The 22797-nt window shown below is 40.4% G+C and overlaps 1 protein-coding gene across 6 annotated transcripts in view; it reads right to left on the reverse strand.

The window, feature by feature from the left end:
• VMP1 (vacuole membrane protein 1) overlaps nt 1-22797 on the reverse strand; it is a 70828-nt gene that overhangs the window by 24469 nt on the left and 23562 nt on the right. For all 6 annotated transcript variants that reach the window (XM_056352906.1, XM_056352896.1, XM_056352889.1 and 3 more), the window contains 2 exons: nt 17269-17436; nt 12479-12610 (listed from right to left, as the gene is read on the reverse strand). In XM_056352906.1, the coding sequence (XP_056208881.1) occupies nt 12479-12610; nt 17269-17436 (300 nt within the window). The remainder of the gene's footprint in view (nt 1-12478; nt 12611-17268; nt 17437-22797) is intronic.

The following is a 22797-nucleotide window of genomic DNA, read 5'->3' on the forward strand; positions in this document are numbered from 1 at the left end:
CCGATTCCTTAACCAAGTACAGAAGTACAAATATGTCTTCAGAATTTCTCTACAAATTCATTTGAAGTGCAAAAGTGTGCTAACACAGTAACACTGTCCTTTCAGCAAGAGATTTTTTGCTTTGAAAAGGTGAACTGAAAAAGCAGTGCCTTAAGTAGGCATTTCATAAGATGTCTCGCCCTGTGCTCTATAACAAAGCTGAATGTGACCATGGTATTTTCAGTTCCTATTTTATTCACCATTTCACAATGCTCATGGGGTTAGAACAATATTTTCACTTTTATAAGGCAATAAAGATTTTTTTCACAGCTCTATAAATCTCATTGTAAAGGATCTTTAAAATAAAACACTACAATCCAATTATTCAAAATAGATCCACGATTTATTTCAGTGGAAATTGTTCCTACCCCAATTTTAACATATTTACCCATTATCTTAGACTGCAGTGCTAATACACTGTTGTATTAATTTTCACAAGCTGGCATTGGAAACAAACTCTAACAAGTGACCTATAAACTAATGCTTGCAGCACAGCTGGTTTAATAAAATATATTATTATAATTACATATAGATTGACTGTATTAACCTAGTATAAGCACATTGCACTATTTTTCATCAAATTTCTTAAAAATAAACAGCTTTCCTCACCCACATTTCCAGACTGCTGCAAAATTCAAGGCTGCTTTCAAACTAATTTTTTCCCTCCAGCTAAAAACATACAATTTTTGTTATAAAACCAATGATGAAAGTGTTGAAAAAGTGTAACAAGTCTGTCCCTCAAAAAAACCCCAAACCCAAACTAATTTCGGGGCAATTTTTCTCACCTTATTAATTCATAACTTTTTTTTAATAAAAAATATTTTTACTCAGTTTCTTCTTTCAAGTTTTTTTACATTCATTGTCTATTACAAAGTACTCTATGGAAAGCACAGCCATAGTTCTAAAAATTTCAGTCAAGAACTTCTAGTTTGTCTTCCTTTTTCAAGCTTTCTAAATAAGCTAAGAGATAAATTAAGGATCTTTTTTCCTATTTTCTATGATCTAACAATCATAGCTACAAATAATTTGCATGGTAATATACACATCAGGGCTGCAACAAAACTACATATTTGCAGTCACAACATTTACTTTAATGAAAACAAGCTCAGAAATACTTGTTTAGTTGCTTCCTTAAATTTTGTTTGTCAAATCTTTGCGACATCTGCAATAATAATAAAAAAAAAAAACTTAAGAGTTTCATTTCTCAGAGAACACAATCATCAGTTTCACAACTTTTACCTATTTCACAATATAATTTTTCTGTTATAAAGCCTGCGCAGGGAACAATCTTTTCTCTACTTTTTTAAGCATTTGAAATAGAAGCAAAACAATTTTCATAAATCAACTGATTTAAATAAAGTAAAATAAAAAGACATAAAAGTTCAGCTACTTACAGGCAAAACATTTTCCCCCCAAATTAAAGTATCTAGACAGGATCCGACTCTCAGCTAATATGATTCATTCTCTATAACATTTCAGGATCCTTTAGTTCACTATGTCCCTTTCAAAGATGATTTGGGTTTTTTTTTTTTTTTTTTTGGTTTGGAAATAGATTTCCTGTGACTGCTACAATACAGGCAAAGGAAGGTTAAATGATTAAACATTACTTCATTGGGTTAATCATCGGATCTTAAGAACTGGAATAGAAGTAAGAGGCATAAAAAGATCAGTGGCGAAATACTGATTCACACGTCTCAGCTGGTGGCTTGAAGAAATTCGTTTCATATCTGCCTTCAGTAAACGGACATTTTATTGGTACCAGCATTTCATTTTTACATGTTGGCAAAGCAAAAAACCCTCCCAATCTTCCAAACATAAAGGGAGAGTAAAGAGAAATTACAAGTTTTGCTGCTCAGTAAGATTTAGCCCAACGTTCCTCCTTTCAATATGCACTATGGTGCAGTTTTGAGTGTAACTTAACATGGACCATTTGCCCCCAGGAAAAAGCCCCCCTTCTAGAAAGAGTGAACGGACAATCTTAACTACTAGGTTTCATCCCACCCCCCTGTTTATTTTGTTTCCATTTATAATTAAATATTTCTTCTTTCTCCCTTCATTGTCAAGCACATTGCACAAGCTCTTCTGTACTCGAATGAAGAACACCTCACCAGATTTAGTTAACAAGCTCGAGAGCAAAAAAATGTCAAATACCCATTTTTACTCTTTCCCCTCTGTAACACTGCTTTATTATCAGAAAAGAGAACGGGCACAATTTATTGTGTGCACCAGAACTGCAAAGCCTCTTTTCTTCTTAGTCTCAAAGAAGAGAGTCGATGGATCCATCGCAAGTACCCAGCCGATGGTTACCAAGGAACTCTGAATAATCAGCCTTGGATCGAATCCCATCGTCCTCACAGAAACAACCCCGAGGACTTTGACAGAAGGTATTTGCTTGAAAGACTGCACAGATGGGCATATAACGATTATGTAACGTAATGGTTTATTTTCTACCATGAAGTTGCTATCAGTTTTTAGGAGCATCAAGCAAGCTATGACTGCCTATCACAACTCAACTCTTCCTCGCACGCAGCAGCGATGATAGCCGTCAATCTCTGAAAGATACGATTCGGAGTTTGAATGATTCAAGGCCTGGAAATACTCCTATCACAATTTTTTTTCCTGCTGTAAATACCTTAAGCACTTTACCAATATATGGGCAATATCGGTATATTGGTGGATATAGCACAGAGAGGAAGGCCGGTAGAGAAGGGAAGGAATCTATGAGACGAAATTCTATCCTAAGCTCAGAGCACATGCACTCCCTGCTAGCAAGAACAGCCAGTGCCTTGATGTAGGATCAGGTGGAAGTCAGTGACGGAGTATTAATGCAATTGCTCAAGCAGGATATTAATCACCTGGCAGATGGTAGCTTTAAGAAATTCAAAATAAATTTCTGGAAGGTTTGGGAAGGGTTATACAGCATTTCTTACTCTTAACAAAAACCAGGATCGTGAATGAATGTTTACAAAAATACAGAGGCATAACCAGAGATCTCAATGGAACGTGCTGCACCTTGATGGTCCTCTACAAGCAAGTAGAATACCGAGGTTGCTGTGGAGACAGATACTCATCCGAGTGCCAGCAGACTCCCCTGATGCGAGTATGTAACTTGACTGTGAGGAAGCAGTGGACAATCCTTCAAGATTCAAATATGATTTCTACAATTCCTGTAATACGTTCTTACTAGAAAGTCTAATTATCGAAATAATAATCTGAAGAGAACTTTTTTCCCCAAAGATTGAAGATGATGTATGAAGCTACTGCCTCAGATTATTAAAATTATAAATTCCTTAACATTTAAAAAGCTGCCTACAAAGACAGTGCTCCTTTTTATGTAAAAATCTGAGTTATGTTAAAAATGAGCTGCACAATATTTTGTTTCTTCTGGCTTTCTATTACAGCACAATGGAATCAAACACAACTTATGGGAGAATGACCACTTGTGGTTAGGCAATGAACTCTAGAATTTCAGAGGACTGGGAAGAATTATTAACTCATTGAAATAACGTATTAACTGCAGAAGAGCAGTTTTAAAGAAGTCAGAGAGCTACCTACAGGCTGAGAGGTTACAACATACCTCCACGCTCAGAGAGCAGATCAGCAATGACGTTTAACAATCAACACAGTAACCCGGGGTTAAGATGAGGAGAACAGAGATCAAGATAGAGCCGATAGTCACTGCCTATCACTGTGAGTAGTTCATTACTCAGTGACCAAAGAAACCATTTCATACCTCTCCTGCAAGACATCAAAGGTAACAGATCTCATGAGTAAGGTTCCAGTAAGTTGCAAGCAGGAATATTTTGACAGTGGTTCACGGTGGTACTGATCTCCCACTCCATCAGCTGCGGTGACTCTCAACATCACAACGCCAATGGAAAGGGCTGTGGATCTCTGTTCTAGCTTTCTCAAAAATCCTTCCAGCTTAACACAAACAAGGGGCAAACTAAAAGGGGATATTTCCAGCTTGATGCCTGGGTAGAAGAGGGTGTGTGAGGTACGGTTTAAACTTACTTATCACTTGAAACTCCGGGAAAGAAAGGCCCTGTCTTGGAAACCGAGCTGTCAAAAGACAAAGTTAAAAGAGGTTTTCAAGGATTGCTGAAAGCAGCTAAGGGAAGGTGGCAGATCTAAGCAAGTAACGAAGTTTGATAAAAAGTTATTTACATACAATAGGCATAGGACAGGCATTCCAGATTAAGAGGACTGGCTAAAATTCTAAGCTGGAGAGGGAGGTAAATTTCACTTCACAAGACCTCTGGGTGTTCTGAGACACTAAATACTGGAAAAGGAACAGGGTAATCATATGGGAAAGTGACAAGCGTCCACATTGACAATGAAAACACAGTTTTAAAAAGTACGATATGAAGACGACTGAACAGCAGTGAAACAAGGCCCTTGACATCACAGGCTTTACCAAAGAACTGTGGAAAGACAAGAGAGCAGTACCTACAAAACCTTATTAAACAGATCGCGTCAGAGACCCGAGGACTTCAAGCTAGTAAGATTTCAAACCATTATTCAGAATATTTGTAGGCAAGGATGAACATACAGTAGGTACTACATACCGATCCCAAGTCAACAAGAAATCAAATACACAGGTGAATTCTTCTACTAGCCTTTCCTAGGGCAAGAATACCGAATATAGATTGTTAAAGGACTGCACAGATTTATTTCCACATCTGTTTGTGCTCAAATTCTTGAGGCTGGCTGCATGTTAAGGGGTGACGCTGCAATCCACAAAGATAATTGGAAAGATGCTCATCTGTGGGACTTTGTAAACTCAGACATATGAGTAACTACAACTAGTTCTTGTGCCAGAAAAACTGAAGTTTTTCCATAGAAAATACAGTTAAACCTATTGTCCTCATAATCAGATTTTAAAACCGCTGTTAGAAGACAAAGACTTACAAAGCCATAGATGGAGCCGGGTGCAGAGCTGAACCTTTTGCAAGCTGTATGTGAGCAGAGCCTAACAGAATGCAGCATTCGTTCCCACAGCAAGCTTTGCTTTCCTGGTCATTTTATTTGAACCCGTTGTGGAGCAAAAGTGTGAAACTCCCAATTCATTATACATAAGTAAGACCTCCCGTTAACATGAGCAGGATCTCAGTCAACCAGCTCCAGATTAAACTATTAGCATTAGGAACTTGTAGGCATTTCCTTAATTTCATTAACTAACTGTAAATGGAAGAACATTTTACTTCCCTCACTTCTCACTCTCCCCTAGACCTTGGGGGAAGCAACAGCAAATGCTTTTTCATAATAAACTCTATCCCAGGTGCTTTAGTTTCAAGATTTTAGACTCTTACAATCCAGCACCATACACAAGTTTGGAAGCGACGTACCAAACTGAACACAGATTACAGATCTCAATGACTTAGTAAGCACTCTCAATGCCAGCATTTTCCACAACTAGAACTGAAACTCTCAGACTTTAACATAAGAAGTCCTTTTGCTTCACACTGTAAGAAATTTTGTAAAGAATAAGACACAATTAAAGGAAACCGTCTGAAGGAAGAGGAAGGAGCACGTCCTTTCAGTCTTATCAGATCTGTCCTGTACAGCAGTAGCCCTTTCAGCCACATCCCCTGCCATCTCTGCTCCTCAGTTCACGCCTGTGCAGTAGCATGAAGCAACATGTCCCCTTGACACTTTGCAATTCCACAGTGGTGCATGAAAATGTGAAATAAAACATATTATTTCTTTGCTTGCTAAAGAACTACTTTCTCTTCACATCTCATTGGAGATCTGGCAGTGAGCAGATCCTGCAATCTATTTCATGGAAGCGAGCCGTCAGTTTGGCATGTCAGGGAAGCAGCAAGGCCGTTAGGACAGTCCAGCTTGGAAGAGATAACCTAGAGGGGCTGTGCAGCCTCCGGTCTTGGAGGGCTTCAAGACCACACTTGACAATGCCCCGAGAACCTGAGCTGATCTCACAGATGACACTGCTCTGAACAAAACAGCTGGGACTAGAAACTGCTTCAGGTCCCTGTCCAGATGAATTTTTCTGCGATTCCATAAGGAGATACTAGCAGCCACCTACAGAGAGAAGAATGAAGTAAAGCAACAACCTGTCCCTCTGGTTCCCATTGACCTCCACAGCTTTTGCTTCTACAGTTGAACATGTGCACTGGTATTGCCTCCACTGGTGTGCCGGCTGCCTGAAATACCACTGCAGCTGCACGGTGGAGTGCTCATTTATCTCAAAGCTACAACTGCAATTAGTTATTGTGTGTGGCCACAGGGCTGCCCATCTAGTTATGTTGGCGTGACGAGCAATGCCAGGACATTGTCAGTTTCTTTTAATCCATTACAAATTATCAAGTTCTATTTTTGGGTGGTTTAAGAGCCAGACGTTACAAGGAAGGGCTCATGCTTGCTGGAATGAAGCAAGTTACTGCTTTGCTTTAGCTACTATCATCGAGAAAGGAAGGAATTTCTGATAACCAGACAAGTAGACTGACCCTTATCAATCTCTGACAAATCAGAGCCAAAATCACCAGCACTGAAAAAAAAAAAATACACTGTCCCTCCACAAAACTTAGAAATAAATTCAGGAAGAAAACCCACGCACAGAAAAATCATTTGTAGGATAAAAGTGAACAACTTTAACTTTAACACAGCTGACGAATCCTTTTGCACACACAAGGCTTCCTACTCAGCCTAGCCAGCAGATGTGCAGCGCTAAGCATACCTCTCGCTTGTTCTCCCTCGGAAGTAGCAGAGGTTCCCAGACAGCTTAGAGAAGTGGTCTGCATACCAGACTCTTGTACAACACAGATATTTAAACAGTGTCTGGAGCAGAGGCAAAAAAAAAAAAAAGTAGCCATTTTCTTGATTACGATACCGTAATTAATTTCTATCAGTTATTGAAGGCTGCCCCTGAAAAAATATTTTTGAAGCGGTTTATCTGATCCAAACTTTTGATCTTTTATTGGTCTTACTCAGAATAGCGGGAAGTGAAATCCCAAGTATTTAGGACCAAGTTTTTCCCTTAGAAACTTGCATTGAGCATTCCCAACACACATAGAACAGTCAAACTCTGCCATTGGATTTGCATAAGTGCTGCTCCACAACGATGGTGCAAATGCAGCTTGCAAGATTTCCAGTAAACTTGGTGGCATCCTTTCTGAAAAGGCTTTCTGTTGTAAAGTTCGAGATTTGTTACTGAAAAAATTCATCTGAGCTAGTATCCTAATATTGCGCAAAAATATTGCAAAGTAATCCAGATTTTTCCAGTGGCTAATTTCTGATGTACATGCTTACTTGCTAAACATTAAAATGACAGAGGGCCAAGTAAAGGAGTTTTAGGGAACAGATCTTATCACAAAGAGCCGTTGAAAGAAGAATGTGAAAAAGTCATCTCTCTGTTACCATTAGCAAATGCAATGTAATGCTCATTGCTGTTTTTTCCTTATCTGTAAGCAGGTGTGCAAATGAATAGAACAATGCAGGCACAAGACTGCCCTATTCTCTTGCCAGTGTCCAAAGAAATCCAGCAAGGAGGTGGCTTACACAGTTGTTACTCATAGCTCCTATTGTCCATCCTCTGCCTGTATTAACTCTTTGCTACCTCTGCTCTCAGGAAGGCTTCTATAAGGAGTTCCCTTATCTAAAGCTTTCATTGACTCGTTCCAAAGCTTATTTCAACTCAGGAATTTTGGAGAACAATTTAAAACTAAGCTGTTCCTTAGTACATTCACTGCTTCACACACCCTCTGTGGAAAAAAACCCACCACATGTCACCGTCAGTTCACTGTCAGTCTGCCATCTCACTATCAAGCATTCACAGCAAGTTTCTAAAGCAAAGCTTCAAGGTTTGATTAGTTTTGGATTTCCATTTAATTAATTAAAAGAGGTAAGATACCTCCCCTACATCTATTAACAAAGCCAGGCAATCAAACTTCAGGAATGCAGTGGGTGAAGACAAGCCTCCTGGTGGCCACCCATCAGGCAGCTCAGACCAAACACCAGCAATCTCCTTGTACCGCACAACTGATCCTGTGAGGAAGCCGAAGAGGGAAGGGGGTGACTGGAAGACTGAGCAAGAGAAATTACAAATGGAATTGGATGTTGGGTTTAAACAAGTTATTTCTGGGAAAGAAGAAAAAAAAAAAGTAAAGCTGTTCCAGTTATTGTATGTGACTCTGCCACTTCCATTTTTATGATAACTGCTTTATAAAACCCTGCCTGTGGTCTGCTGGAACTTCTTATTTCTTCTCCCAAATACCCTGAAAACCTTTGGATTAAACAAGCCAGCAGCCAGGGAATCCTTTTCAAGCAGGAACTTATCAGATACTAGCTGTTAATTTAATCACAGGAGAGATCCATTTTTAATTGGGCCACCTTCTTTTAAACTGCTAATTAAGTAACATTTTGCTTATTAGTTGAACCTAATCATTCCATTTGAGTGAAGTCACAGTGTCATGTCAGAACACAGTGCTGGGTTCTCGAGTAACCATGGCTGGGTGTGGTAGCGTACTTTGTTCTGCTTCTGCAAAGAGAAACCCCACATGAAGATGCAGAAAAGCAACCCAGCTCAAGGCAGCAGACCCTTCAGAAAGGCTGGAAAGATGGATTTAACACCCGTCTAACTGTCACTATTGCAAAAGTTCACCAGTTTAACTCCTTGCAGACAAGAAGGCGACTCTCGGAGCAGGAAGTTGTTCGGTGGAACTCCTGACGCAATGCAAACCCGAGCAGTTGCAGCTTAGCTTAATACAAACCCTCTTGAGTCCACGTTGACAAATTCTTTAACAAGCCCTGTGGTTACAGGGAAGCTGGTTTCAGTCTGAGTCACTCCAGTTCAAACAGTTTACTGGAAATGGAGGGGAGGGGGAATTTTCAGAGAAGTCATGTGATGGCCAGACAAACCACAACCAGTAAAGGTTCAGTGGAGTCAAAAACAGGTCCCAGCAACAACTGACAGTCAGTGTGCAGATGGCACTCGATCATTTACAAACCAGTCCTGCTGCACCTCAGCATTTAGATCGATTTAACCCTTTTTCAAGCTTGTACTCCTTCAGAGGGAGGGCACAGTTTGGAATATAAACAAACAGCCCTGGCAGATAGTAACATAGGCAACTAGCAAATATTTTTACATGGAAATTTGGCTGCAGCAACGCTGCACAGAAGCAAAGCCCGATGTGTAAATCATTAGTTCTTAAGAATATGCCACTTAATGAATCCAAACACTTAGAGCCATTAACGATTAGATACACAGCAAAGATATTAGTACTTTCTCCTCTTAGCAAGCAGTACCATGCTACAGCAAGGGCCCACGCATTATGCATTATCACAAAGTACCTTGAGGGAAGCTGGCATTAAACGCTTCATTTTCACCAGAAACCCCCATCAGCTTTAAGTGTTTCCCCATGACAGCGACAAGATGAGAATGCTTAACAACCAGCAACTATTAAACGGGCAAAAGAGAGTCCCTGCACACGTGCGTGTAGACATGAAACTGTACAAAAGTATGCCTGCACCGTATTATTACCAATGTGCTGCCCCAGCACTAAGTAGTAGATTCACTTCCCCTAATTGAGAGGTTGGTTTGCACGGCAGCACTGGAGATACTCCCAGTGGCTAAATGGGGAGCTCTGATAAAAAAACCCCACAACTCCTTTGCTCTGGAATTCATCTGGAAAAGAATTAACAGCAACTGAGGTACCATTTCAAATATTCATAATTTTTAAATACTGCCTTAACGAATCAGACCCAGTTGCTCTGTTCCTATAGTGTGCTGGGCTCTGCATTGTGTGGAGCTCCGAGGGGAAAATGAAAAAGAGAGCCCTGCTTGTAAACCACACTCCTCCTCCAGGGCAAAGTCACTCAATTTTAACAAGAGCAGCCACAAGGCAAGAGAAACTCAGACACTCCCATAATGTAACTGGGACTAACTGGTGTGCACACACAAGGACGCAGAGAAAGGAGAAGTGAGTGCTCCTTTAAAATGAGGGGCTTTTTCTCAAGTATGCTAATGCAAAGTACAACAGGCTTACCCATCATCTGCAGGCTAATGAGTTTTCTCCAAATGTAGCTCAAGGAGACAGGTCACTTAGGTCTGAGATTTAGGACAGAAAATCCATCAACAGACTCTTTAAAGTAAACAGTATTTTATGCTGTGTAACACCGAATGGGGCACTAAACCTTTATGTTGTTTAATCCTTTTTTTGGTTGTTTTTTTAAAGTGCCAAGCTAGCAGGCACATTCACCCTCACAGATCCTTCAGGCTGGATATTATATTCGTGGTCTATTCTCACCATAGAAGATCCTCATCCGTTTCTCAAAATCACCATTGTTTTTGAGAAATAGCAGCGACAAGCTTTCTAAACAAAACACACGCACGCAGAAACGTCAAGGCATTTGGCTTTGCCTTGTAGGCATACAGCAGCTCAGCAGAAGTAGAGGGGGAAGCTATTCTTCAAAATCCAACACCCATTTTCATGCCTTTCAAAAAGGCAAGGATGAAGCGAGACCTTTCTACTGAAAAGAAGGCTCCTGTCACTTGACGTCAAACATTTGTAGTAGTCTCTGTGGCATGAGACACTTGTCACATCCCCCGTGTTTTAAGCATAAGGCTTCGACTTGGGAGAGTGGGAGAAGCTGCTGTAGGTAATAAAAATTGTTATTGAGCAATTTAAAAATAGACATTGTAACTGCTCATGAATAGCAATTACAGAACAAAGAGTGATAAGCTCTGCTGAAGATTGGGATTTACTAAAGGTCATAGGAAAAGGCAGGCCTGTCTCCCACAGACATCTAGCAAAAACACGATTGAAGCCAAAAGCAAAAAGGAAGTCATATTAGCAAATGGAAAAAACTGAACTGTCAGTTTTATGACTGCAATACAATTTAATCCGATTGTCAAAGCCTCATGTTAAGAGTTTTATAGAAACCAAACCACAAGTGGAGTTTAAAAAGATTTTTTCTTTTTCCTGGCCATCCATCCTCAAAACAACATGCTTCAATCCAAATTCAATTGCCAAGAAAATAAAATCAAAAGTACTGGTAAATAACACCATAATTTTTCTTAATTAATTACACAATGCCATTCGTTTACTAAGGGCAGTCAATACAGCTAGCTATATTTTGGCCTGTCCTGACAAAATGCTCTCTAGCAAAAATTTTCTTCCCAAGAATCTTACTGTGCCTTCTGGAAACCAACTCTGGCTGCTCCCACAACTGTACACGCATATAATTTGCTGGGAGAGTTTCAGTAAACACAGATAGCATTTCAGCTAGCAAGTCATGTATTCAGTGGGTTTCACTGTTTGGTTTGGGGTTTTTTTTTCCATGACTTAATTTTTATACAGTTAGGGATTACTTCGCAAAGCAAAGACTGATGATAAAAACCAAAGATATCCCCACCCTGCACGTTTAAAGAATTTACTACTTACAATAGCAGAAAAACCCTTTGGAACTTTCTAGTAGGGGGAGGCTCTCGGGAAACACAGGGTTTACTGTTAGAATTACTAGATTGCACTCAGTATTTCCAGACAAACCACTTTCTTTCATGGAAAAGCTTCACCCATTTTTTGAAAAGGAGAAAAAAAAAAGTATATACTTATACCAAGAAAATACCCTGGCAGAACATTTTAAAGACATCAGTGGATGGTAAATAGCATCTGCTGGTTTTTTAATAGCAGTCTCATGACCTGTTTCAACTTAGTAGCAGACAAAACAGGACAAGAAGGAAAAATACAGAAGAAAAATTCAGTGGCAAGTAGTTTGAGGAAAAAACATTTGATTTCCTCTAAAACAGTATCACTAACTCATGAACAGGATCCAAACTCCAAACCTGAATGAAAAATTATCTACATAATATCTGACTCATGTACAGCATCAGTCGCAAACAATGCTGTAACACAAGCACTATTTAATCCATCAAGAAAATAAATGACAAGAGCAATAAAAAGGGATTCAGAGCAGTTTGGTTGCATCTTCACATCAGGGGAGGGGAAAAAAAATAAATGTATGTTTCCTCAGGCTGATGAATAGGTCATGCACTGGCCTCTGAGGGTGTTAGTGGCAAGGCAGGCAAATGTCACCTCGAGGGGATGAGCTGAGACTAAAAAACCATCTCCTGGCCCAGGGAGGCTTTAAAGGCAGCTGTAACAGCCATAATCACGGAGTAGCACCGACTGGACCACTGGTTTGTTAGCCCACTTTCTTCCTACCTTTATTGTGCTAGAAGTCTAAATAAATGCAGTATTTGTAGCAAACACTTTGGCAGCGCTATCTGTATGTGCTTCAACAAGCTGCGTTCTTGTCCTCCCATCACCAGAGGTACCTCTACCCAGTGCAGGATCTTTTTCCATCCCCCTTGCGAACTCACATCGACTGATTTTTGGCCCATTCCCATTTCGTTGGAATGATTATTTACTTCATCTAGTTGTTCTGTTTTATTAATTCTGTTGTTTTGCACTGTTCTTACTTGTGCAGTCTCTGCATGTTCCAGCATCTCCTCAAATTCCTGATACTCTTCATCATCAGGTTCAGCACCAGAGAGTCGGGCCGCCCGGGCCATAAAATATGGGGGCAGCTCTCCAATGGCTGTGCCAGCACCCTGAGAAAAAAATAATTCGGATTTATTTTTGTGTTTATTCTTGAATAGGAAACATGCGATATGCACAGTCCCGTGGACATTTCAGGTTATTAGAACTGATGAGACCACTGCTTTGAGAAGTTTGCTTTTCCCCACCAGGTCCCATTCCTCACTGTTTCAAACAGAATGCTGCTGCTCTTCCCCTTGTTTAGCACAAGGCAGCCTCTCTCAGTGCAGACCACCACACTGCAAGCCAGCGGCTCCCAAGCTGCAGTCTGCAAGGTCAGAACGCCACGGCGTGAGCATCCCTGGGGCCCGGCCGAGCTGGCAGCCGGTGGCCAGCTGTGCTGGGGAGGCTGCAGCTGGGGAGCCGGCCAGGCTGGGGGCCCCGCTCGCTGACACCATCCCTGACTCAGCACAGCGCTGCCATCTCACCCCACCGCATGATGCCAGACACATTCGCCGGCATGTGACAGCCCTGGCTTCAAAATGATCTGGGAACTCCTCCCTGGTGCCGTCACGTAGTTTACTTGTTCAGTCATGAGACCTTGTGCAAGTGTTTATTAGAAAACAGGCTCGAGTTTTACTACAGCTACGACCAAGGAAAATAAGGTTAAGCAAAGTCTGATCTCAAGTCTTCTCTCTCCTTTACATGGAATAAAGCAAGCCAAGAGAACTCGAGATGAAAGTAGCGTTGCTTTCTCACCACAGGAAAATTATATTTGTTTTCTCAGGACATCAAATGACTCATCTCAATCTTGTGGGTAAATGCAACTTTAGCTTAACCAAGGAAAAAACCAGAGAGACAGCTAAGATTGAACATATGGATAAACAGAGGCTAATGAAACAGGAACTTGGACTAAACTCAGAATGGTTTAAATATAGGACAGGTAATAGCACAATAGTCGGGCACCACACTGGAAAAGTGCTAAAACTTAGCTACATGCAGATGGCTTTTCTCTCTTAGGGTCAAGAGTGAGTAACAAATGCTTTTCCACTCCTTTGAAGCAATGTGAAAGCTTTTCAATTTCCTTTGTTCCTGCTCTATATGCAGCTGCAAGCAAGGGAGAATTCCAGCTGCTGTGGCTATTCCAAATCAACAGGTCGTGGTCTGAAAAGCCGCCGCTCTCTGTAGTTACCCAAACTGTTAAATTCTTGGTGTAAGCATATAAAGCGCACAGCCTCGTATGTTTATGCCCTTGTTTTCCACAGAAGAAAAAAATTACACCAGTGCAACAAGCTGAACTTCATTAATCTGCCTATTTCTGGCACAAGGGGAGATAAGCCTGAAAACAGTAGCAACAACGTTTCAGAAAAATTAACTTGAGGTTATGTTCTCAGGGTGATGCAAGAACAAAAAGTCACATTGCTTCTCCAGCCTCCGCCAATTTGCTTTGGCTTCGTTTTGTTAACCGAGGAAGAGGGCTGCATGCGTGTACTGGACATGAACTTTCTTTAAATTGGGTAGGTCACATGCTCATTATTACAAAACATTTCAAAAGTGCAACAAAAATCATATGATTTCATGTCTGCTGGAGATACGTTCTTTAAGTGCATTAAAAAAAAAAAGCAGCAATTAAGGGATCCAACCCAGTAACCATTTAACTGCTTTTTGTATCATTAGCTGTCCATTTTCACCATTTCACTTTGAATACCAGTTTTACATGGAGATTCCTTGGACTAACAACAAATTGGAAAGGCAAATGCTAATCAAAATTCTTTTACACAAATACATTCAGAAAAGGAAACTGGGAAATTACTCTACTAGAAAGAGTCTTTTAAACAGATTTTATCCTGGTCAGGACACAGGCCGCCTGTTCTGCTAATCCTGAGCAATTAAACATTTTTATTCTTTCCCCTTATTTCTTGTAAAAAAAACAAAAAAAGCTGCAACACATTAAAAATGTAGGGCACTATTGAATTCCTCGTCCCTGTGGGATGGAAGGCTGTGAAAACTGGCATACACCTAGCAGATTGTTTTTGAAAGTCCTTCTGCAGGCCAGGACTGGTGGAGCCAACTATTACAGTGATTGAAAAATTCATCATTTTCATTTCACCCAATAATTCCTTAGATTCAGTGATATTTAATCCTCATAACACTCATTATCAGCAAAAAGGGCTATCACTGACATGCAGGGGAACAGTAATGATTTTAATCTCTGGAAAAAAACGTACCTGGTTTAAGTTGGCTGAAACAGCCGCTGATGTTTTTGTGATCTGAATCAAATCCCTTGTGCAGATAAATCCCCACATTCAAACCTTGCAGGATACTTAGTCTGGGCAGCTTTATAGTCGGAGGTCTGCAAAGTCCCCACTGGGACCGACCTGCTTTCAACATTTCACATGAAAACTTATATTGCTACCACCCTCCTGTCTCCCTCCAAATAATCAAGGAGATTGGCAAGATTTCACGCTGGAGCCTTTCAACATAATTTCACTTTACAAGTCTAAAGGAAACGGGCTGTTGGTGGTGTTGGACCCATTCCTCACAGGGCTCCATGTGTTGCATTAGCAGCACATCTGTATACATCCAATAATTCCTTTTCTTTTTCATTTATCCAGTATTTATCATAACTTCAGATTTTACATCTAATTAGAAGCTGCTGGTCCCATAAAAAAAAAAAGATTTTGTGAGCTCATTCAATCACACCCAGATTAGGAATTAAACTTAATATTCCTGATTTTAGTTTAAAAGCAGAAAATTTTATTTTATTTTTTAAAACTAAGGTTTTGATTTGCAAAAATCAGCATTTTCCCTTTCTGGAAGTCATTGTTACTTTCCTGTTAAGTGGACATTTGGTTTGAGTGTGACAGAATAAAAAATAATTTTCTTCAACAGCTTCCATAAAAACTGAACTGGAATTAGGACAAAAGAAACATACTGGAAGAAGCAGCAGCAATTGCCAACTTGATTTGGCTTACAGGAAATTAGCAAGCAATGTTTATGTACTCATGAAACATTCCAAGAAAGCATAACATTACACTAGACACCACTGGTAGACAGAGGATGCTCCCAAGGGAAAATCTAGTGGAGACAGAGTTCAGTGAAAAGGTAGCTGACAGCGAATTTGAAGGCGAGAAGAAAGAAAGAGGGGAAAAAGTGGGATACAAACATTCCGGCTCGGTCCTATTCCCTTGGCCTTTCCCTTGCCTGAACCAAGAAACACAACTCAAACAAGAGACCCAAAGTACCATTTGTTCTCCCTCATGGCTGCTCAGAAGGATACAAGCTTTCAGGGCTTGCAGCTCCATTAACTCATTTCTAAACTACTTAATTCTCATCATAGTTCAGCTATTTTACATGCTTAAGATTAAGCAATGGATGCTTACGCTAAGCTACATTTTTATTTTACAACCCTAGAAACGTAATTGTAAATGCCATTTTTATTACTCTAGTCCCCATTAAACAAACTTAAGCAGAGGGGGAACAGGAAGAAAATAAAAAGAAATCTTTTATTTACAGTCTTAAAAGTACTTGCATGTTTAGCTACTTATCAAGCACTCCGGCAATTCTGTCTTCTCATTAGAAAAAGTGAAATGCAAGATGTACTTTGCTTCTTGAGAGGGCTTTAAGTCCACTTTCTTTCTCACTATTTTGACTTTGGTACTGCCACACATTACTTCAGTCTGCAATGCGTACAACCTAACTGGAATTTCTGTTAAGTAACACAGCTGCTGATAATTTAAAAAGTTGTAGTGACCCAAGTTGCCTTAATATTTTTTTTTTCTTCATATCATTAGAAGGAATACAAGGGCAGACATGAGATACCATGTATTTTCAGAATTTCCAGTCTCTACATTTGAACTGGACAACCAAGAATTCCATAATAAAATCATCAGCTAGAACAGGAAGTCAGTAGTAAAATAAAGTTCATTTGGCATGCAGTTCACAGCAGATGCGTCTGTGTAAACTGCGATTCAAAATAATCTACATGTAATGAAAAAAACATCTAATCTGACCAAAATTCTCCAAAAATCAAACTTCTATAAAAAGCTGTGGGGGGGTCAGAGGTGGTGGGGGGAGACGGAAAATGCAAGGGAAGTTCCAATGACAGCGTTTCCTAAGACTGTGATTCACTTAAAAGCTAACGTACTTTTCCTGTTTTAAGTGAAAAGTTTGCCATAATGGAAACAGGCAGAGAAACAGAAATAAAATACATAAATGTGCAACATAACACTCTCTTATTTAATCCAATCTATTGATGCAACCCAGAAAAACATTTCAGCTATATTAGAGCCAGAGTCCTTCATACAAATAACTGCAACTTCACTCAACATACAGGCTCAACATTTTTGAAATTTATTGCTTAACTGCATGCAGTGCAAGACCTGACAGCTGCATGATCATTTGGGATGCAGATACCCTTTCTGAAACTTACCTTTTACATCAACGGCTTTGAAGTACATGTTTTCTGCTAGCATTTAGAAAAGCAGCGGATGCTGCAGTTGATAGAAAGATAGCCCAGTAACATCCTATTACTTCTCCTCAAAGGACATTAACATTATCCAGGGCTGGAAGGCTGATCACTAAGGCAACTATTCACATTGCAGATACAGACATTACTGTTGGCAGTGTAAGCCATCATTACTTTGCTAATTCAGGAATTGTTGTGTATTGCTGGACAGAGAAAATAAGTGTGTAAATTAAAATTGCTGAAGTTTTATAAACCAAACCTTACCCACATGCAGGCCTCCAGCCTGACTTTTGAGATGATGGCCCATAAAGAAATGGATCCTTCAGTCGTCTCCTCATCAGGGCAGATAATTTGATCCGGGTAAGGAGGCTCAGGAAAATTAACTGAGTTACATTCATATGCAGCAAGAGTAACCGATGCTATGTGTGGACCCTGAAAAAACACAAGTAATTTCAAATGCATTTTAGGTTAGTTAGAACAAAAGTTAAAATGAAAAGCCCACTTTTGTCCCTGATGCAAAGAGCCTAGGCTAAAACCTAGTGTTTCTCACTTTGGCCATTAATAATGTTATATATGTAAAATGTCATGCCGTTGTACAGTAGCTTGAGGTTGCCAGGGAGAAATAAGAATCTTTACTTCTTAAAAAAAAGAGGAAAATTTTCAAAACTTTAAAATGTTCTCCTTAAGGTATTTATAGCCTACAGCTTTATTAGAGCAGGTGTTTTCCCTACTGTTGCTTTTAGAGGATGGAGGCATTTAAATTCTGTTACATTTTTTTTATTTTTATTTTTTACGACTGGGACTTTACAACATCTTACAGTGGACCTTCTTAACTTTTGGAACTTTCTCCAAAACACAGTTGCTTAATTTGTGTTAGATTTTCTGCATATACAAGGAAGTGACCTTACTGCTGTTTGCAAAAAATGGTTTGAAATATAAGCCAAAACCTTAAATGTTATTTGTCATTTAATTGAATTACTTCTAGTCTCCATCTTACATTAAAAGATTTTTTTGGAGAGACCTCCAAATACAACTGGTATAAAGATCTATTCAAGAACTGAACTGCTACATATGCAAAAAACCTGAAAGAATTGCCATTATTTTAATACAAAACAAGTGAGAAGCAATTCAAATCATCTATGGCCTGAACACTAGATGTTGTAATTAAAAAAGAAATCACTTGGCAAAAGGTCAGGGAAACACTGTCCAGGGAAGGAGGAGGGGAAAAAAATAGGGAGGGGGAGGAAAAACAGAAAACTACTGAGTTCAACTAAAGTCTTATCATAAAAGCACAGATTTAAATAAAACTTAAACCTTTCTTCAGGTGCAGAACAAATTGCAAACACCTTAACTTCTGCTATTTATTATGTGATGGATCTTGACATCATGCTGGGAAACATTGTCAACAATATTCTACTTTTTTTTTCCTTTAAATGAGTCATGTTTCATTAGACCAAGAAGGGAGCCTGATACCCCCAACCAAATCAAAGCTCCATTTAATACAGGGTAACAAGGGAAAATGAAATAGACCTCAGCACTGCCATTCCCCTGCACCAGGCTTCCAAAGCTCACTTTGAAATGCAGGAGCCAGAGATACATTCAGAGGACCCTGCAGGCTTCATTTGCACATTAAAGGCTGAAATTCCACAGCAGGTCTCACACAAAAGGTGAAGCTCAGCTGCTTTTTCTAGACTGGCTGGGAAGAAGATTTTAGTCGGGTTCGCTCAGTAACATTTCAGGTCCCACTGAAGAGAGCAGAGCACAATTACATCGATAAGGTCATTTTTTTAGAGGCAGTGAAATAAGGATGTTGAAAAAAACCCACGCCGGTTATATTTTTCTGTATGACAGCTCCAACTACTGTTGTCATACGTAACCAATTGAAAACAAACCCATTCTTCTGGCAAGCAACTGGTAAAGGGCAAGCTGCTCTGACACCAAGCAAATTATTTATTCCTTGTTACTTTACAGGAGACTAATTCAAAGTGCTCTGGCATACTTCAGACTATGTGAACACATAGGTGTAGCTTCCCGAGATGAAAAACGAGACACAGTCCCGCTCACAAAAAAAAAAAAGAAAAAAAGTTCATTGAAGCAGAACCGAAAAAGCGGGGATCCAGAAATTGATACACGAGTGTGACTTTGATATGGAAGGGAGAATAAAGAACGGATGAATGAACCAGTGACTAATAATGTATACTATCGACATCTCTATAGGTCTGCCCCAGTGGCAATGAGCTCCTTGTTGGTACTTGTCGCAAGATCATCCCTGTCCCCAGCAGCTTCATATCTAAACAAATGCAAGGAGAGAGTTGAAACTTTCCTAGAATTATAAAGTACACTCATGGCAAACCTGGGAACCTCTTTCTCCACCGTACTCTGACATTCAGGGACTTCAATCCCATCCCCTGCTTGCACCGCCCCCCCCCCCCCCCCCCCCCCCCCCCCCCCCCGACGGCTCCCTTGGGGGAAAAAAAAAGGGTCTCAGGCCATCTTCCTTAAATTAATGGTTTTCACCTGCAGAAATTTGCAATAAAATTCTCCTGAATAACAAATTTGCATGGAGGAAATCCCCCTCCCCCCCCCCCCCCTTGAGTTGTAAATGACCATTTCCTACCTTCCCTTGAGAACAAGGGTCAGGTTGTTGCCAAGGCAGTGAGATACAGTGCGTCAATCAAGAAGTACGGTTTTCAGTTCCACAAAATTCAGAAGACATACCACACTACAGTGTAACTACAGCCAGCTGCGGCGGCAGACTGTTGGTTTCAGTTTTCTAATAGCAAAAGACCAATTTAATCACTACTATACGAGGTCCCCATGCCCTTGCAAGGTTTCAGTGCTGGCATTAGTAGCGTTTCATCTCTAACTGCAGTGAAGGTGGCTGCCCAACCTCGGGAGAGCAAGCAATGCCAAAATGCTAGTGGGAGACGGCTCCACGAGGCTCTTACCATGAGCAGCTTCTCTCAACAGAGTTGCCATCCTTGAAATGGCATGATGGTCTCAAAACATTGGCTCCTGTTAAGGGAGCTCTCCCAGCCTCCACAAATGGCTCCAACAGGAAAAAATTTACAAGTAGCCGATGGAAAGAAAAAAAAAGGCCTTTCACAAAGCAGCTGTAAGTGGCCAACGAGCCACCTGAAGGCTACGCCAATTGAACGTAATCCTTCCACTGCAATGTACACAATTCTATAATGGAAAAAAGTTGGAGTTATGGAACCCACAGAAGCCACATTTTAACTGGAATAAGAAATAAAGTATAAACGGTTCATTTAGAGTGATGAAGTGTGGAGTACTGGAAGTCTGAGCGAGCCAAGGGAAAGGAGAACAATCCCATGTCCTCCCCTGGCAGCGGAGCCCAGCTGCCCCGCTAGTCAGACGGACAAGGGCTCCCAAGCTTGGCAGGCCGCGTGCAACTTCTCCGACATCTGCTTTTGTTCTAGCTCAGCCCTGAAAGCTTACCCAGAGCGTTATACTTCCACAACGCCTGGTTACCAAGCTCCTCAAAACAATGGTTGGCTAAACAGGACCATGGCTGCAATGGGGTGGGAGGAAGAGCGGGAGGGTCACTGGTGTTTCTTAACAGAGGTGCCCTTTTGCTTTCTGTCTAGCAAAGTGATGGTTGAACTCTGAATGGAACAGGGAACCAGCTTCAAATGGGCTTTAGGTGTCACCTTTGGAGAATCTCAGTCACTATACACTCAGATGTTTTCTCTGTACTCCTCCCCATGCCAGAAGGATTAATTCTCATACAATTTTTTAATCCTCTTCACAAATAATACCTCCTCCACCCTTTCCTCCCAGTTCTCTGCATGGGGCTGCAGTAAATACTCAGCGTTTTGCCTCTCTGCAATAGCTCAGTTTATTTCAACACTTTAGGAAAACCTGGAAGATATCCCTCCTCGAGTCCAAGTGCAGCTCTACCTTTGAAAAGGGCATTTGCAAAACTACTTCAAACCTTGTCATACCAGACAACAAATATTAAACCCAGGCAATTCAGTAGACATGTTGCTTGCCAAACCAGGAAGAGTCGCTGAAAGTCAAGGCATGTAAGATCCTGAACACCAACTGTCTTTCCATCGTCTTCTTCCAACGATTCACCCCTCCTCCCCCCCCCCCCCCCCGCCTTTTAAATTGCGGGAGGCACTAACAAGAGCTAACAGAGAAGAAATTGAGAGACGTTCTGCTGGCTCAAGTGAGAAACATTTGCTTGCCACTACCGATGACCAGAAGGAGCCCGTGGTTAGGCTGGAATGCGATTTGTTAGAAATATCTGTACAATTTACAAATCAAACAAGACAAGATCTGGTCATCAAGATCAACTCAACATAAATCTGTTTTTTAGCAATAGTAATTTAGGGGAGTTTGGAAATCCCTATCTATACGACCCTGATGTCTCGCAGAAGGTAACGAACTCCTGAACTCACAGGCCTTCAGAGAAGTTTTAGTTCAGTGACTGAAGGCAGCCAAGTTAGAATAGACACTGCTAATCCTTAGAAGTGTTATTTTAAATACTGTAGTATGAAATTTCTAGCAAGTATAATCTTTTAATCTATAAATTATGCCTGAAAATTCATCAGTGCAAGTAGAAAGAGACGACAAGCACACGTAAAAAAAAAATCAAGTTAAACCCCTTAAAAATATGCTGATATGTATAATTCTTACAACAGAAAAATCTTTACCATAAGTGACTGAATATCCAAAATGAATAATATTTTCACATTATTAATCATTCTGAGCACCCAGACTATGAACACAAAGCTATAAACAAACTCCACATCAAGTGTTGGTTTCTCACATGCCCCTTCACAGCACAGCCACCCTGCTGAAGTGATACAAGTACACCAACTACATCTAATTTTAACCTTTTTATTTTGGGGGAAGATATAATTTTAGACTGGCTCTAATTTAGAAACATTTCTCAAAGAAAAGTGATATGTCTGCCAGCAAGAAAAATATTACACTGAACTCATTGCTGAACTTAATGCACTAAAAATCTGTTTTCCTCCATGGATACACTGCTGTTCGTACTGGGTTCAAGACTCGGCCCTTCCACAGGGGGGAAACATGTCATGCTATATTTGATTAAGATAAATTGGAAAAACAAAAGCTTGCTTCTCATGGGAAACATCCTTCAAGCCTTGCCCCAGGCTGCGACTCATCTCATACTTATCTATGAAGTCATTACACCTCTCAAGAAAGTAACACCATGTTACAGCATCTTTTTTATCTTCAAGAGCAGTGGACAACTACCCACAAAGAAAACTGCTCTGTGATTAAGAACAGAAAAGCTTGATCTGGAGGTGGCTAGTAAATATGTCAATTCAGTCTGTCTGTCTGTGCTACAAGATTAAAACGTCTCGTGATTCTATATAATGTCTGGTATGCAGTGCTGGCTGTAGTAGGGGGCTGAGAACGAAGAAGGATCCCATACCTAGAGCATCCTCAAGTGACACAGACATCCATCAAGTAGTTAGGCAGGGCTAGTTTTAGCACATTGTCATGGCATTTCAAGCAATGTATTAATTTTACAATCACGTGTTTGTTAGCAAGTTTCTATTCCCACTTCAATCAAGCCTTGCCCCCCAGCGCGGAGCTGATAGAAATTCCAAATGGTGAGCCCCAAGCTCTGAATATGACTGAACTAGAACCACCGAGGGAACAGGCACGCGGTACCACTGCATACATAACAGGGCCACGTTGCTACTTTGAGGAGTAACATGAAAAGCAGATGTTTTTTAAGGCTGTACCCATGCTACTTTCTATAGGAGCAGAGAGACTCATGTCAGGGAAAGG

This window comes from Falco biarmicus, chromosome 1, assembly GCF_023638135.1.
Source record: "Falco biarmicus isolate bFalBia1 chromosome 1, bFalBia1.pri, whole genome shotgun sequence".
NCBI classification, from domain to species: domain Eukaryota; kingdom Metazoa; phylum Chordata; class Aves; order Falconiformes; family Falconidae; genus Falco; species Falco biarmicus.